The 19,035-nt window shown below is 35.2% G+C and overlaps 1 protein-coding gene across 2 annotated transcripts in view; it reads right to left on the bottom strand.

The window, feature by feature from the left end:
* The window catches only part of LOC135689558 (uncharacterized protein C8orf34 homolog), a 32,905-nt gene extending 19,919 nt beyond the window's left edge, over positions 1–12,986 (bottom strand). Inside the window, exons 1-10 of one of the 2 annotated variants that reach the window (XM_065206810.2) lie at positions 12,811–12,984; positions 11,327–11,434; positions 11,036–11,141; positions 7,876–8,061; positions 6,355–6,504; positions 5,408–5,445; positions 5,133–5,245; positions 2,761–2,833; positions 1,865–1,949; positions 258–322 (exon numbers count right to left, since the gene is read on the bottom strand). In XM_065206810.2, the coding sequence (XP_065062882.2) occupies positions 258–322; positions 1,865–1,949; positions 2,761–2,833; positions 5,133–5,245; positions 5,408–5,445; positions 6,355–6,504; positions 7,876–8,061; positions 11,036–11,141; positions 11,327–11,434; positions 12,811–12,870 (984 nt within the window). In that variant the 5' untranslated portion in view covers positions 12,871–12,984. Of the gene's footprint in view, positions 1–257; positions 323–1,864; positions 1,950–2,760; positions 2,834–5,132; positions 5,246–5,407; positions 5,446–6,354; positions 6,505–7,875; positions 8,062–11,035; positions 11,142–11,326; positions 11,435–12,810 lie in introns of both variants that reach the window. The other variant, XM_089116235.1, reaches the window with a different exon arrangement.
* Positions 12,987–19,035: the final 6,049 nt, after the last annotated feature.

Raw genomic sequence — 19,035 nt, forward strand, 5'->3', positions numbered from 1 at the left:
GTGGGCTCTCACAAAAAGAAACTCAAAACCTATAACAAGAAACCGATCACGTTTAGCATTCATAAAGAGGACTGAGCCCATCCAAGCCCCATGAAGCCTCTCTCTTCTCTCTCCCATTGTTCCCAACAGTCCTGAAAAAGTATCTTTGCGAGCTGGAAAAACTTAGATATCAACCTCCGTATCAATTTCCAATTGCTTTTTTGCTTAAATCATTCTTCTATGGAAAGTCAGAGTAAAAAAGATAAATTCCATCTCACCTTGAGCTTGGATCCAGCTGTTTTTGCGTTGCAAACGCCCTCGCCTTCTAGATCATCAGCATACTCTACAAAGGAATAAAAAGTTAACACTTTTCGCGAAGAAAAAATGTGATACGACCAGAGCAGGAAAGGAACCCGCGACCAGTGACACTGAACACAACTTACTTACTATTTAACTAAGAACACAACTTAACATGCCCAGGTTTTTGAGTTACAGTCAAGCCGATGACTGATGGAAAACTATAATCCAATGTTTCTTAGCTTTTTGCTGAATAAATCTGCTTACAAACCATTACTAAGATTGTTACATTGAATCTAATAGGCTGTGAATTAATCAATTATATGTAGTTTGTAAAATACGCCCATTGACGTTGAAAACATTCCGAAGTTGGGGCGGGGGCACTGAGTAGAAAATCGGCCACCCAACACCCTATCTGAAGCTGTTGATACAAACCCTTAAACACCTGCCCGATAGCATGCATGTATAATCCAACACCTAACACGTCCCCTCTCCCATCCCCCGTTCAAAAGTATTTCATGTGCGCTTTAAGCACAGCTCCAATATATATATCAACAATTAAACTGGGGGAACAGGTCCCAACTGCCATATTCCTGGCTGTACATCTAAAGGACCTTCAAAAAAGGTCAGCTTAAAAATTTAAAAGAAAAATGTGTGCAACTTCCTGAGATATGGGGGTTGCAGGCCAGATGCTAAGCGGCAATGATATTTAAACTATTGAGCCCTTCAATAGAACAATTTTACGAAAAATTATCCACCTTCTGTTAGTATCAAGGTAAAAACCTATTCAAAACAGTGCGCAAACAGCAATTTATAACAATTTGCTTTCAAGAACTAACTGGTCCTTTTTTGCCTTCAACAGGTGGTATTTTCGACCAGTACAGATCAGTTCAGATTGAAATCATACTGTTAGTGCAAATAGCCCTTGGTCGTTGAGTTAAAGCTATTTTTATCTAGCCTCGTTTTCACATTGCATTGTTTTCTTTACACCTCTTAGTATACGTTTCATTAGCCCATATTTGGTATTTCCGTTTTGCGTGTTCTTGCCTTTCCTCGTTTACTTCCGGTAGCTATAAAGGATTTGCACCCCACGTTTTGGGTTGGTTATTAACTCGCCTTGTATTGCGCTGTGTTGGGGGCAGTTTTCTATCGTTTTTACGTGCAGTTTTTGGCCTGGTAGTCTCTTTTTGCTGTGTTTGGCCGTCGTGCAAAATTTTTATGGCTACGAGGACTTATAGACTGTAAGTTGTATGTATTATTATATAGTTATTTTACACTTTATTTATAAGTAAGTCCATATAAGTAGGTCATATAGTTGGGTTTCTACGTAGATCTATATACTGCTAAGATTTATTAACCTTTAATAATTATTCGTTTTCATAATATTGTAATATCAAGCTTTTAGTCGTATTCGCAACTTATAATCTTCATGTATGTTAATTGCTAACATTTTTCTTTAGCGAGCCACGTTTAACACATCACCTCAGAACCTGTGTTGTTTCTTGCTGTGTTATCTGCTAGGGATTTAGGTGTGGTGCGTTCGATATACCAAAGGTAGTCAGAATTACAAATTGTGGATTACACATACCTAATACTTCGACAGCCTCATCTGAAGATTCATCCCCATCGTCAGAAATGCCATCCATTTTCTGAGCTTCTTCAGAGAGCAAGGCCTTAAAATTAGTCAAGATAAAAGTTTATGTCAGCAGAATAAACACACTAAGCCTTAAAATCGAAGGATAAAGGAATTATCTTGCGAAAACAAAAAGAACCTCCTGTTGATGAAAATACGACAGTTGATATTTCTATATATGACAAGCTACCTTGAGTATCTTCAGAGATAAACGAAAAATGAGAGAATACATTAACACTAGTATCAAAAATGCAATTCAAAATAAGGACATCTTCGTTGTTTCAAGCCATATCCTGTTGTTTTTTTCAACCAACAGTCCTATATGATTTAACCAACAGTCCTATATGACTTAACCAACAGTCCTATATGATTTAAAAAAGGCAACAGTCACCAACACAATGCAATATAAGTTAAGTAGATCACTGTTAAATGCAGGGATTGAAATTGTGGAAAATGGTGTTAAAAGCTAGGATTTTTGTTACCCCTGTAGCCGAAAAGGTGTAAAATGGAAATTGAAGTCTAAAAGAGTTTTATAATGGGTAAACTGTGTATGTGGCAGGTACCAAAATCCAAATATAATAAAAGATTTTTGTTATACCTCGTGACGTCATATTAATACTTATTTCACGCGAAATATTATTGTCGGTTGAGTTAATTTTATCGCTTATTGTTGATTCTTTGATGCCATGTAGATAGGGTTGTCCCTACTTTTGTGAGTAGAAAAAGATAGTTCTAAGATGTCTGCTTGAGGCAGCAACTTTGATTTGTTTTGCTATACACACCAGATTGTAGCAATTAGCAATTAAAATCGTTACAATAAAATTACATAAAACTGAATGCAATGAACAAACCTTCAGCTTCATTCGTTTTTCAACGGCTTTTGAGTGCGGCTTTGATTTCTTTTTATTATCTGGCATCTTAGCACTGAAACCGAACAATCAAAAACTGTCATAGCCCCCAAAATTCTTTATCTGTCAGCGAATACCCCTAATCAGCACAATTATAGTCAAACTTTAATATTCGACACGTTTTGTGAGAAAGTGACCAAAGCATATTTCAATTATACACTTGGTGAGCAAAAGTATTGCACAGGCTGAGACAGAAATGGCCGCACCGCAGCAAAAATTTTTTAGCAAACCAAAATTAAAGTGGCCATAGTAAGTTTCATAAAAGTTATAAGATGACTTTTTAACTGGAATATGTTGGACAATTTATCAAGGTTTGCTGGTGAAATAGTTAATGCATGAATATTCTTGATTTTTGCCCATTTCTAAACAATATCGACATGTCGCAAAAACAAAAAAAATTGAGCCATGATGATTGAAGTACCTGTGAAACATTTGCAATAAAAAGTTCATCTTTGCACCAATTTGCGATATCTTCTTATAATGAACTCGGGGGTACTTACTTTATGCTTGGGTGTTTAGAGCTGCTCATTTTCCTCACTTTTGTTGGAGTATCTGCTAAATGTTTTGGTCGGAAATTTTTGGAGCCACAATGGGCCTAATCGCAGCGGCCGCTTCGTGATATATTGCAGCAAAATTCAATCAATAAAATGTGTCACAAATCGTAAAGTCCATCTTTTCCAACCGATTTCCATTTCGCAATAGGAACATATAATGCTGCAAATTGCGTAAAACAACATTTCGTCCTCTCATTAAATGAAAATACCAAAATTCCCGCAATAAACAGGTTCACTCAAGTGCCTCAATAGATGTAAAAGAGTAGGCGTAATAAAATGGCTTAAAACATGCCACTTTCCACCAAATACAAGTCCATTTATGATCAACTTGGTACTTCAATACCTAAATGTGATCTTGCAAATGTTTTTCTGAACTTATCATGTCGCGATTAACAGAACCTGTTACTAAACTTTTTGATAAAGTTTTGGCAAGTCTCTCAAAGGTTTCAAAGCTGGGAGACTGTCCAATAAAAAGTTAAAAAATTTTATTTTTTAAAAAGTAACTTTTTCAATTTCTAAATTAAAAGTGTTGTCAACGGTTTGAAGTTTGGTTTGATTAGATTTTAACCATAAAAAGACTTCCGATGGCTTCACAAAAGTGGTTTGAATTTCGATCGCTTTGCTGTTGACAACGCGGTCGCCATTACTGAATTGTCAAACCTGTGCAATACTTTTGCTCACTAAGTGTAGTACTTGGTTACGAACCTGACGTTTGGCTGTCTTCTTTAAACAAAATTAATATTTACAACTCCGACACCTAGGCTAGTACATATACAGAAATTCAGACGCGAAATCAAAGGCAGACGAGCAACAAAAGATTGGAGACGCTGATCTATTTTGCTTCCAAAATATTTGTCAAGGTGCTAATGTTTCAACACTGCTGATTTTGATCCCGTTTCTTCCCTAGCGAGAATGAGACTTTACCCACGTCAAGATAGGAAAATTTAGCTTTTTTAAAACTAAAAATCTGAATAAATATGGCTATAACGAGTTTTCCGCATTAAGTTGTGACACAAAAATGGCACAAAATCCATATACAATGAAACAATTTAGCAATCTTTTGTCGAATTTTTCCCATTGAAATTCTACCAACTTTAGTAGAAAGCAACCTTTTGCAAGAAAACTTCAAAGTATCACATCAAGATTTAATTTTGACTCACTTTATCATAAACAAACGATTGAAAATGATTAAGATTGAAAGGGTTTTACCACTTTGTAAATAGTCGATTTCCTATGATTTTATAGTACATAAAATAGAATGAGTAATTCAAAAGTTCCAATCCTTGAGAAATTTTGGACGAAAACAAGGGATCATTGAGTGATGACTTTGGTTTTCAGAGGTTTCTCAGAATGGTCTTACCAAAATGTCTAAAAACAATGATAGACAGTTAAAAAGAGCACTTAAATATGAAAATGCTTTAAAGGCTGTTTCTTTGCATTTAAAACTTTACGAAAATTACCTCAAGTATTAAGGTTCGAAACTATTTTGCCCGAAATTCTGTCTAAAGATAATGAGAACTTTTCAAAGAACTCAGCAGTATTATACTGCAAGGACCCTAACACGGAGGGGGGGGGCAGGGGACCTTGGCCCCAAAATATTTTAGTGGCGAGAGTAAAATACTATTATATCACTAAAAATGTCTATTGTTGCACTCCTTTGTAAGGGCTGCCCCCAGCTCCCCCCCCCCAAAAGTAGAAGTTGCATCTCGATCCTTGCGGTTTACTGTATACTGTGATGATGCTATACTATTGAATACATGCCTGTCTGTTTCCATTGGCTCAAAATTAGATTTTGTAGAAATGCTTTTGAAATCCATTTCATCATTAGAGTCCACGACGGATTTAGCCTTCTGAACAAGTTTCATCTGCCTATTCTGTATGAAAAAATTAAAAACTTGCGAAATGAAATATGCAGCAAGAAAAATATGGGATTAAAGAATGGAGAAACGATTGTTAAAAATGTTTGCTTAGAAAAAAAATTAAAGGGAAGTATTTTACATATTATTTTTACTAGTATATAGAAAGTATATATTTACCGGTGGCAAATTCTCCTCACCCGCAGCCCAAGACTTAGCTGGAAATGTATATTAGAAGCCATTATGAAAATGCTCTAAATACAAAAAAAGACTTAAAATACAACAAAAATTCTTGATACAAATTTTTGACCGAAATATTTCAATACATTAAATGAAAACTGTCTTTTGATTTGATCATTACACTGAGAAACACTTTAAAAACTAAGGCAATATCAAATTTACTACAAGAGGGAGAGATATAATTCAATTTTTACGCAAGATTTTCTACAGAACAGTATTTATCAAAACGAAGAGAGGACTGGAGAAAGTGACGTTTGCATACAACACATTTTAAATCTTTCAATAGTTGATGAGCATTTCTGCATAAACTTGCTGTTTAGCAGCCATTTGTAGCTCAAGCCTCAAGCTACTACACAGTTTTTGCATTTGTATATCATCCGAAGGAAGTTTTTAGGACACTGAGAAGCTTATGCTTATCGAGCAGTGTCTTGGTCCTTTCTCTCGATGTAACCACAACTCATGATTCCTACGCCTGGAATTACAGAGAGCTGGTGACTCTCCTCATTCTGGGTGAAAATTTGGTCATGCCAGGGGCTCGAACAATGAACCCTTGGGTCTGTAGTCAGCGCCTCTAACAACTGAGCCATCCTCGCACCACACAGTTTTTGCAATGAATATATCATTGGTATCATGAGAAATAAAAATAATAATCAGTTCATAGAGAATACTTTAAGAGATTAAAATTATTAATATTTGAGCATATTCGTAAACGATTTTTGAATCTTTTATTAGACAATACTTTTCCATAAATTTTCACTTTCTTGCTCGTCTTTGTGGTGCTCTTTATAGATCTGACTGTGTTTCTCTAAAAAAACTTTTGCTAAGCAGTTAAGTATTGTAACTATTTTTATAAAGATCAGAGTATTAAGAATTGTATGTTAACTTGCTTCCTTCATAATTCTTCAGCTTTTCGTGCTCTGAATTTTGCGGGAACAGTGGTTTGGAAGTTTCCTCTTGCTGTGTTTGACGAAGTTCATCAAAATCTTTTGCTTTAACTTTTGTATCGGTGTTCCAGTCACCTTTTTTCTTACTTGATGCTAAGAAGAGACAACTCAAGTAATTAATTTGTAGAAATGATGTCATAAAAATGCACAAACGAAAAACGAAAACCAATCAGTTTGATGACAAAAAATTCATGCCACAATGATCACTGCACGGGTTTTTACCAAAAATGACATGATGTATTAACGATTTCTAGTTAATGTTGTTTTTTGAAAAATATCAAGGACGATATTGCATTCAATCATCCCAATTTGTTATTCAATGCCGATTTAATTAGCAAACATGCACACAGTGTTTGATCACAATTCCTGATTATCAGATACTCATTAAGAAAGAAAGCGATAAAACATTGTCGTTTGATCTGATAATCCAGCCAAAGAACATTTCACATAGGTTTTCATTTACTTCCCATAAACAGGCCTTCCAAACAAATTGTTGTGCCTGCGATCAAATACTGTTTTGCAAAATTTGCCTATATAATTTCATTCATCTGTTGTTCGTAGAAATGAAATCGTTTAAATGAGAGACAAAAAGTCAGGTTTGATGGCGCTTCGTACATGAATGTAGAAAATAGATTCATAGGCAAACTGATTTATTAAAGATAGATAGGAGGGAACAGAGGAACCTGTCGTTTCTTAAAGGCGAACATCTCTTTTTTTAACGGAGATCAAAGGAACATTTTCACAAGATTTCGAAAGTTTTCAGCGAAAATTTAAGACAAATGTTTTAAAATTTGGGTGATTTGTTGAAAATTTGTAGAAAACACAGACGGTCTCAATGACCACTAAGGCGGCCTCAATTACCAATTAAATGAACATGCTTGCTACAGCAACACAAACAGAATAAATAATCCTTTTAATATCTGGAACATCTTAGTTCTGCTGCTTAGAAAATCTAATATTCATGTAGTTGTAAAGCATACTTTTGCAGCTGTCTCAAAATTCTCTAAATTTGAATCGAAGTCCATTGTCAAATAAAGTTTACATTATCAACGAAATTTTTTTGCAGTTTGTGACAACATGGTGAAACTTTTGGCTGAAATTATACGAATTGTTTTTCGAAATTCTTAAACAATTGGGAAAATTGAAAAAGATCTACAAGGTTTGCTTTCGAGCGCCGTTCTCCCATGGTGAGGCTTCCCCATAAATCTTAAACTTAGTTAGAAGGTTGCAAAGAATTGCTCATTTCAGTTGAGCAGAATTCTGCAAACAGCTTTAAATGCAGAGGCATCAGAAGGCTGGTAACACGCGAATTTTTATAAATGTTTACCGTGATTTCAAATTCTGCATGGAAACCCTCCTGGCCGGCTCCTTTCCTCTATTATCAATTCACAAGAGCATATTTTTACCAGAAACTTGATTTCTACATTCAATTATCTTGAGCTCATTTAAATAATAAAATATTACTTGGTCTCTCAGTTTTCTTTGCTGGTAGAAGACTCTCTGACTTGGACCCAGTCCTTGACCCTGTTAGCCACGGCTTCTGATAACCTCTTTTTTTCTGATCAGCGGAGGGTGGTCTTGCATGGGATGCGCTCAAACTTGTTGCGCTCCATGCAGAAGCACTGTTTTTTCCACCACCTGGCAAGGCCACTAAAACAAAATAAAACCAGTAGGAACATTTCAAAATTTTAAATTAAAAACCATAAAAGCTCAATTAATTCCCCGGGGAACTTATTTATTTTTTGGGTCGTAGAGGGGGCTTAATAGAGAGGAGGCTTATGAATTATTCAAATAATCATAAATATCATAAAAATGCCACAATGCTCTGAGATTTTTGAGGGGAAGAAAGAGGTTGCTACAATTTCAAAATATGCTATTTTCCAATTTTCACACAGTAGACCCTGGTCATTGCAGAATTTTTAATAATATAGTTTTGAGCTTCTACGGTATGTAGATTTTTGTAGTAGGGGAAGGAACAGGTTGCTACAATTTCAAAATATGCTATTTTCCAATTTTCACACAGTCATTGCAGAATTTTTAATAATATAGTTTTGAGCTTCTACGGTATGTAGATTTTTGTAGTAGGGGAAGGAACAGGTTGCTACAATTTCAAAATATGCTATTTTCCAATTTTCACACAGTCATTGCAGAATTTTTAATAATATAGTTTTGAACCTTTTTGTTAATTGTTTCATTTTAAAATTGTGGGCATGGCTCTTTAGTGTTCTAGAAATAGTAATCTTTATCTAAGCAAGGGGCTAGCAATGTTCTTTTTGTTTGGAAAAATGTTTGTGATGGGTAAAAAGATTGAAACCCGCTCTCCAAACACTGGTGCATAAAACCTTTGAAAATAACAGCAATTCAAAAGTTTTATATACTAGTGATCGGAGAATGGGTTTCAATCTTTCTATCTACCACAATCTTTCTATCTACCACCGAAGGAGATGAACGTGAACGTGATGACGTAGCCTTTGTGGGTACCACGGATGCGATAGATAAAGTGGTTGAAATAGCCCTGTGAAATGGCCAAAGAAACGTTGGGCAAGCATAATCTAATTGTCAGCGAGACGAAGACTATAAGAAGAAAGATTGATAAAACGAAAGAGTCAACAAAAGGAATGAAGGCACTTGGAAGTCTGCTAAACGTCAATGGAGAGATAGCACACCGCAAAAGATTACCGGAGGCGGTCAAAAGTAGAAGATGGGCATACCTCGGCCACAACATCCGGTACAAGGGTCCGGCGAAGAAGGCAATGGAGGAATGCGAGAGACTGGAAAAAAGTCGATAGAAAAGAAGGACGCCCGATGAAGAATTTGGCGACGATGGCGAAGGAGGAGATGAAGAGTCGAGAAGCTATGGAGGACGACGCACAAGACAGAAGCACCTGGAAAGCGATGCGCCCAGACGCGCGGAAAGATCAAGAAAAAACCCAGCCATCTAAACGACTACTTTCTATGATTCTCCCGTATCCTTTCCTCAAGGAAAGGCTAGGATTATCAAGGATCTTTTTTTACACGCCTGTGTAACCTTCGTTATATTCCTTTTGAATGTATATTTTCCAAAAACGATTTTTGATTGTACAAACTTAGATAAATGCCTTTAAAAATCTCAAGGCATTCTTAGACAAACGAAATTTGTTTGTCAGCCACTCCAAAGAGTGTAATGCATCAGAAAAAGGACTGAAAACGTGAAATTAGAAAATAAGTAAACCAAGCTGTAGAAAGCTCAATCAGAAATGCAAGCAAATGGCAGGTATTGTTAAGGTTACCCAATCAATGCTAGATGCATAAAGATTTTAACAGTGAAATTTAACTCTTATGGTCTATTGCTTTTAATCTTGGACTTACCTTCTTCTACTTTCTGATCAATTTGGTCCTACATACTTAGCTTCAAGTTGGTACAAAAAATTTCATAAAACTAAACTTTTTAATGGTAGGAGTGCGAGCCAGATGACCAAAGCAGTTGGTTATGAAAAAACAGTTGGTTATGGCTTTTTTATTTGACTTTTAAACTTTCAGGAAAACATTGCCATTCTATTTGACTGAAAAAATTCTAGCAGATAGGTTGCCCAGTTAACGTTTTCTTCCAGTTTATGCTGGTAAGAAATACAGTTCCTGCTTTCTGAAATTGTTTTGTTCCTTTACAATAGGATGTAACAAATGAAATACTTCAACCTCTGAATTGAGAATTGCATAGAACTAACAAATGTATAATTTTTTTCAAATCACTTTGAAACAACCAAATAAAAAAAATTTGGTCACCGTTTTGGTCATTTTCTGGTGTTCATACTCTAAGGAATGTGAAACAAAAGGTAGCTATGATATGTTTACATTTTTCCATGCAATTTTCAAATTTTGCTGTACAAAAGGCTATCTCCCCCCTCCCTTCCCCAGCGAGAGAAATATTTCTTACAAAAGTGTGGTTTTTTCAATTTAAGAAACCAGACCAAATCCCATAAATAATAGGAAAGTTTATGTTGCCATGCATAAGACCACCATTAAACAAAGCCAATGGGAGATGAAAAAGGTGCATCTTAGGAGCCTTTCTCTGCAAGGTAACATGCTAAAACCCCATATAGTATATGACCATTAAAGGAGCCAGTTGAGCAAAATGTTCCTAGGGTGAAACACCAGCGTTCAATAGGGGAACCAATATGGAATAAAACAGTGCTCATCATGAGAATCTTTTGCATTTAATGCTTTATGAAAGGAAATGAATTAAAAAGGCTCTTTCTTCAGTCTCAATGCCATATTTCTTTGGATAAAGGATGACCATACCAATGCAGAAAAATGTAGTAACTGTTAATTCCATCTTTTTACTGAAGCACCAGTGCAGCATCTGCCATTATCCCAATGTGCATATTAGGCAAAAAAGGCACAATGTTCCCTGTATTTGGTTTGTTTAAAAAACCGTGACACAGCCCCTTTAAATGTTATCTCAACCTTTAATCTAGCACTTTCTTTCATCTACATATAGAGATAAGCAATAAAAAGATGCATAATGTCCAATGGAAGCAGTGACAAGATGTTTGCCTTTCCATTCAGTAATATCATCAAAGTATTTATCATTTGCTAATATAAACACAGACATGCCTTATAAAGTATAATTGAAGGAACCACTTACTATGGGGCTCCTCTATTGACCTCTTTGGTGCAGGCTGGCCAGAAACACCAATGCCATACCTTGAATGAAGAGCAGTTGTGCTTGCAGACTTGCTTCTGTCATGAGCCTTAGGAAAATAAAAGAACTTTCACTCTCTAAGACCAATTTTTAAGCAGATATTACTTTTTAGCTGATGGCCACATGTTTCAGTGTCACAATTTTTGAAACAGATAGAATAACCTGTTTGGCAAGGTTTTACAACTCCAATCTGAAATAGAAAGTAAACTGTAATATCATGAAAAAAGTACATACAGATACTCCTCTTGGACTTCTCAGTTTCTGATCTGCTTTTTGCAGCATTCTGATAAGGTAAGGGATTGGCTCATTTGGCATGTCCTTTATTAAAGTGGCCATCAAATTCTGAAACAAAAAGCAGATAATATATCAAATCAGATCAAATCATGATTAGATCAAATCAGGTGCAAAACACAGACTCTCTATGACTCATGCATACTTTTTCCTTTTGAGAAAACTGCCTAATGCCAACTTTATCCTTTCCTCACTAGATTTCCTATTCCAGGAATTCTGAATCATCAAGGGAAATAAAATTTAAAATAATGTAACAGACTATCAAAAATTGTGAGGGTAGGGTGGGTTAGAAGTAGTTGTGAACATATCTTATCATCTGTTGTAACTTTTACTTTTTTTCTATTTGATGTTAGTTTCTCTTTCAGTTTTAGTGCATGGCCTTTTGTACAGCAGCAATGCTGAATGGGCTACCATGCATAAATAACTGAAAATTAAATTAACACAAATCTACTTCTGTAAATTCTCATACTTCTCATATAAATGTTTCTCATTGTATGTAATTTATTAATCTTATGTAACCTGTTGTTGTTTATTCCAAAAGATTTGTATGTAAGGATTTTAAAATGAACTGAACAGTTCAGTTGTGAGATAATATGCTTTAAATGTTAATTTATTTCTACAGATTTGACCAGAATTTACTACTGTGGCTAAATATTTTCACTGCAGTGAAAAATTGCAGTGAAATGAACAAGAAAAGATGAATTTTGAAGTATTGTAATATGCAGCCTGAATATCAAAAAACAGGAAACTACTGACACAGGCTTATAGCAACAAGAAGATTCTATCTTTATGATCCAGTTTTAGCCAACATGAAAATAAAAGATTGAAAATGCTTAGTGGAAACCACAAATAAATCCATCTTTTATGCTTCATAGTATGCAAATAAACCTTGGGTATGTAAGGCTGCACTCAAAATTGATCAAAGTCTGAACTCCCAATGTGCAAGAGATTTTTGGAGTCTTTTCTCATTTTTCACATTTTTTCTGTCGTCAGAGTTTTTGTGTCGTTGAGGAGGTAAAGACACAAGTAGAAGATGACACAAATAAAACAGTATGCGATGCAGTCTTTCTGGCCACGCCCTTATTGAAATGAAATTTCAATAAGTGTCCACACCCTGTCCTAGGTGGATAAAAATATCGTGTGTGCACTGGCAAGGGCCAGGGCAAATATATCGTGGTGGCCAGGGCAAAAGGGACAAAAGCGTTGCATACTGAAGTCAGTGAAGAAATAATCAAACTCTGCTGCGGCCGTTCATTCGTTTTAAACAAATAAGAAAATACTACGAAATACACTCATATTCGAAATAACAAAATTCTTTATTTCGCCGAGTCCCTAAGTCCCTAAGTTAGGGAAAGGGACAGAGGAAGGGTGCATGAAAATGAACGAATATTGTTTCCACTGCTTTGACATAAGAAAATGACATTTACCTCAAAAAGTGGCCCTATTTTGTGAAGTTCAAGGTAGTTCTGAGCAATCTGCGCAGACATGTTCACGTTTTGAGCCAATGAACCCTAACCTTCTCTTTGCAGCAATTTTCAAACCATCTTGACCTGGGCCTGTTATTGAAAAACTGAATTATGATACAGAATGATGGGCGACACCCCCGCCTGCGCAGCGTCCCCGAAACAAATAGTAATATCTGTTGTTGTAGTTGTTGTAGAAGGCTAATAGAAGTTTTTTAAAAAAGTGAATTTCCTATTCGACAGTTTCAAAGTGCCGACAGTTCTTTTTCTTTTCTTGTATTGGGCTGCCGATGGGGTGTCATTGAGAATTTTGGGCGGGCAGCTGCCCCTATGACACCCTAGAGCGCCATCCCTGGACACATGGACATAGTCATTCAATCAAGCCCCCCCCCCCCCCCATTTCAGTTACAGACAAACAAGACTGTTGTACAATGAATAAATCATAATGCTAAATATACTGGGGTGAAGACAGCGGCTGAAATTTTTTGGCAGGAATTGCACGCGAGGGATGTTGGGAGTATATTATTTGTTGGAAAACTATTAAATTTAAAAATTCTTTATATAAACTCTACAATCGATATAAATTGAATGAACTAATAACCTCGCTTTCCTTTTGAGCTAGTGTGCTTAATTGACATCCATGGAAGAGGGTCATTGCAATGTTTTGTGAAGTGACGATATTATAAAAGTGAAGTGCTTTATGAGATTTTTCCAAATATCTCATTTGTTAATATTTGCAAATAAACTACAATAAGCATGAATAATATACATGTAATCTTTATAAGAGTATTTTTTTAAAAAATACGGGGCTCGATTCACTCAAATAATAAAAATATCATAAGAACGTGTCCAGCCTAAGATTAAAAAAAGCAAAAATTTTGTGTTTTTGGGAAGTTTCCCACATGCAAACAAAACAGAACAGCCAATAAACCAGACAGCTCCAAATGTTCTGCAAAACAGTTATTTAGTAGTCTTAGAAGCAATTTATGACATGTGGATATAGAAAAATAAATTATGAAAAGTAATCAATAAAGATAACACCCGGATCTCAAATTATCTAAAAAACCAACATCGAGTAGGGAGAAGTCTATATTCTCCCATGACTGAGACAATCGACACTTTAAATGAATTTTCTTCGTAAACTAAAGCGTCACTTGATGAAAAGATGAACTGACATACAACAATGGAAGGATTTGAACTCAAAATCGTTAAATTAATAGCAATTTTTTCCACTTTGTGAAGCCTATAGTTAACTCTAGAGTTTCAACTTTTCGTCGAAGAGACCTATTTATTAAAGATATCGAAGATGGCAAGCTGCAAGACGAGACCTGAATTTCCTTCGTTTTGAACAAAAATCTTTGATGTCATTGCAGTTTGATGACTTTTTAAATATGCTCAGGCTCCGTTGCAAGCACCGCGCAGCCTTTGGGCTAGCATGGGCTATAGCCCCCCCCCCTTACTTTTTTTTGCAATAATAGGCTAGAATATTTGTTGAAAGGTTTACCCTATCGCAAATTTGGATATTCTACTCCTATGTGGTAGCAGTTCTTTTTGACTGTGAACCTTTTTTGTTCATTTTCTAAGTGTTTTACCTTGTTTAATGATATGATGTATTTTCTAAATTGTTTAGCTTGGCGTTTTATTACCCTCAAACTAATTATATCTACTTATATACTTGTTGATATCTTCTCTGAACGAGATTGTTTATAAAAGTTCAGTAGAAATAATCAAGTACTTTTTAGAAGGGGCGTTTTCAAGCTTTCTAGAGGGCGTGGCATTGAAAAATTTTCAGGCACACCCATTTTAGCCCCTCCACTTTTATACTGGTGCGCTGTCCCTGTCCGTTGCACCTATCATTATGGCTTAGTTCCCTTTCACAGTTGATTTTTGGATTTATTCTGTTGAATATGTAATAGAAAACAAGACTTCTTTATAGATGTTTGCGTTTCTAATCGCTATTGAAGGAAGATTACAAAGACTACCAAAAATTCATGCAAAAATTCTTTATCGGGGGGGGGGGGGGGGGGGGAAGATAATAAATCTATTCAAACTCTGTATCAATTGCAAGATATCAAATTTTTGAAGATTCTTCAATATCGTTACATAAGTTCTTCAATACTGTCGCTTAGGTTCTTGCCTTCAAGTTATAAGCAGCGAGCCCCTTCGCTTCGCTCATTTGACAAACTGACTTTAAGTCGGCATTTTCCCCAGGGGCGTCGCTAAAGATGGGCTGCCCCCATACTTTGTTCGTTGGCACATAATTTTTCTCACCCCTGTAGTATAATTATAATCTTTTTTAACAGTTGTAACAATTTTTGTAGCAGTTCAACTTGCAAAGTATGGCACTAAAAATGCTTCCAGTTGAAATGTTAGAGTTCTGAATATTAAAATAGAAACACATAAAAGCTACATAAAAAATGACTTACCTTATGACCACACCCAAAAAGAGTTAAACACGCTCTTTTTATTGGCAAAAAGCAATATTGTACCCCTCTGAAAAACGTTTTGGCTTCGCCTCTCTTGCCCGCTCACCTTCTATGCTGGCTTCGTGCCTTTTAACGAACTGCCTATGGGTTAGTTTGCTTTAACACTAACGATGAATGTAAATGGTGAAAAAACTCAACAAAAAAAGTAAAAATAATAATTGAATGATATTAACAAACAAAAGCAATTCTAAATTATTGATGTCTATAAAAAGAAGATTCAAAAATTACAGAAAGTAGACTTCTCTTTCAGTCACATTGTGAAATCTGAAACAAAATCTTTCCCATTTTGTTTCAGATGGCTGCAATTAATTTAGCTATATCTCACTCTTTTTACACTAAGCAGGTCTGATTTTTACCGATTTCATGTGAATAATTGCTTAACATATTTTCCTTGCATTGAATTTGGCGTATGATTTTAGTTTTTAAAATGCTTAGCGCATAAGCTTTCCCTTATTTGCTAAAATCACATTAATTTGGACTTATGAGTTATCAAAATACATTTTAGAGTCCTTTTCAGTGCTGGTCAACTAGGTACTATGAGTAGTACTCTTGACCAGACTGATTTTTATATGTTTTTTTCACTAAAGGGGGACTCAATCATGTAACAAACGGAAAAAAGTCTCAGAAAGTCTGAGCTAAAAACCAAAAAGTATCTATCCAGAAAAAAAATATTTGAAAAATTGCAAATCCATACCTTTTAAATGATTCTTCAACAAGACGAAAAGTTTTTCGAAAATATCGTACCCCTAAACACTCATATGATTTGTTTTCAGTTACCCCCAACGTCCTAATCAATTTCTTTGGAAACCCCCTGTATATTTCCCTAACCAAAATTTCAAAGGGCATGCCATAAAACTAGCCCCAACATTTTGTAGCTAAAGAATTCCCACTCTGGAATGCTTTACTGCAAATTTTGATACAAAAGCTTGCCTTTTACTTCATATGAATTTATTTGCAATGGTTGACTTTTGAAGATTGACTCATACAGCCTCATGCACACAAACTCTTAATCGCAAGTTACGTTCCTGCATATCTAACATTCATATCTTCTGATTCATCTAGCTACAGTGTTCATTGAGATTGTTAACAGTGCCTGGTAAAATAGAACGTAACAGGAAGATTACTAATGTCAATTTCGAAGCAAAATAAACAGCAATATTAACAGAGTCAACAGGATATTAGCCAATAAGCTTTTATTTTTGCACAGGAGGATTATTATGCAATATCATCTTTTATGTTTAAAGAAGATAGAAAATCCAGAGAAAATCCATATATGTACACTGATCAAACGATAGGCTACTTAATTCACTAATTCAATTCTCAATGAAATAAGACGAGAATACAAACAGGTAAGATATTTTGAAAGCAAAAAAAGTAAAAAAGTCTCATTACTTGTTGGCTACATAAACACAATCACTATTAGTGGGGTGGAAAATTCATTTCCAAAGGCTTGATTCTGCCAAGATACTGTCTTATTAACTGTCTTATTAAGATCAGAAAAAAGTGCAGTATTTAAAAGTATCTGTACTGTACTGGGTGAAGGGATTTTATTTGTGTTATAATATTTAGAAGTCAATCAGTTCGGAGAGAGAGGTAGATGAGGTTCCCAGAATGCCAAGGGCACTCATAGAAAGGTTAACAAAGATCGCTGTTCTTCTTAGCTTTCCGAGTACTGTTTTCGTCGATGTTGCTTTCGAGCCCAACAGTAAGCTCTAGCATGTAAAGGATTCGATCTTCAGTTACAAAGACAAGATCTGGTCGATAGGAGTCGCCTGTGATTAAAGAAGGTGAACGAAATGAAGGCAGGTCCGCGTAAAGTGAGCTAGTTTCAGGTGTTGAAAGGGTTTTAGCCAATATAGAAGTACAGAATCATGTCTCCAGGTATACCTACCATGTTCAAGATAATTTTTGCAGCTAGAGACTATGTGTTGTAATGATTCTGATTGGAGACAAAATGAGCAACCAGATGACTGAGTAATCGACCATTTGCAGAGGTTTTTCCTAGTGGCAAGAGTGTTGTTTAGGTATTTGATGGTAAAGTTGTAACTGCTTTTCGGTAACTTTTGCTGGACACTAGACCAAAGTTGGTTAGTTCCCTTAAAAGCAAATTTTATGATGCACGAGATGATAAACCCTTGAGATGTAAGATTTCAATGCAGTTTTCGTGTTCACTTTGGATGGATTTGAGAACTTGTTTGGTGTTGTCATATTGTATGTTTGTACCAGTGCTAGAATCTTTCAATAAAGAGCGAATTTCTTGGTTTGAGGACAGTCTTAAAGAGTTTAACTGTCTGGCATTGCAAGAATTTGGTGGGTGGAAGAATGAGATTGATGCCAAACTTCGAAAAAAATAATAATAATAATGATAATAATAAATTATCTCGCCAAATCTCCGTTTCGGAGCAGTTACTTAAACAAACACAGAATTGCCAGGAAAGACGTCATGCGCAGTATAGTACCACAGGCTAATTTACACTTGGGTTTGAAAGAGTGCAACCAATCTCTGATTTGAGATGGAATTTTGCGATATATATGAGTCCTGATGTATAAAATTCTGCTTTGCTTTGAAGTAAAGGAGATTTCTCCAAAGGAGGAGGGGCTATTATTGAAGATTGGGCTCTAGTTCTCTAAACCTTCCTTAGTGCTTACTGGCCTACGGTTCTTTTGGCATTCAATGGAAGTTTCGTATTCTATGTGCCAGTTTAAAGGATTCTAAGTAGCATATTTTTGAAAAAATTGTCTCTAGTAAATACATATCTTAAGTTTCCTTCACAGGTTTTCGCCTTATTCGATTTGAATTTTCGTCAAACTACTACTATACGACACGCTAGCTTATTTCAAATCTCCAATATGGATAATTTGTTATCGAAAGTAGATTGATTTCATATCTCAGGAACACAATGACAGAGAAAAGTTATAACAATTCATTATTTTTAATGTACATAAATAAATAGTCAAACTAGATATAGCTAAGATAGGAAAGATTTGACTTCACGAAACGTAAGAAGACAATAGTTCATTTAGTAAATTTCAGAAAGTATTTTTATGTCAGCTATGCTCTTAATGTTCTATACATGTTCTGTTCTATAAGACATTTTCCTTATTTCAGAAATTTTGAACATTCTTGTATGTGGCAACGTAGGGGTAACATTTTCTTTAACTCGTGTGCCCCCCACCTTCTAAATGATTCCTTTGCCTCACAAATTTTTTTATAGAGATTAGAAAAAAATAATACAAAATTGATAATACAGACGTTCTCTATGGTGGTCTTCAGATTGTATAATCCTAATTGAAAAGTTTTCTAGCATCACTTATGAGCACTATTTCATAATTTGTCCCATACTGTAATTATCAAGATCAGTGGCTACGGATTTTCAGAATATTTGGTGGCATTTTCAAGCTAAATCAAAATCGAGTAACTTTTCTAACTATAACTAGAATACAATAGCTAAAATCTAAAATTAAAACAATTTATTCAATATTCAAGCTAAGTAAATGAATAAAGTTAATAAGTAGTTGTTAATAAGCTTGGGGTCTAATTTTAGAAGTGTTACATTAAAAAAACAATAAAATGTAACAAAAAGTACATACATAACGTAACAAGCTTTATGTAGAACGAAGATTACACTCTTTTTTATAAGAACCAGTAACTTCAAGTTCAGGCTGATTGTTCTTAATTTGTTTTTAAATTTAGAGCGTTTAA

Source organism: Rhopilema esculentum, chromosome 5 (genome assembly GCF_057945365.1).
Source record: "Rhopilema esculentum isolate cy_ngs chromosome 5, ASM5794536v1, whole genome shotgun sequence".
NCBI classification, from domain to species: Eukaryota; Metazoa; Cnidaria; class Scyphozoa; order Rhizostomeae; family Rhizostomatidae; genus Rhopilema; species Rhopilema esculentum.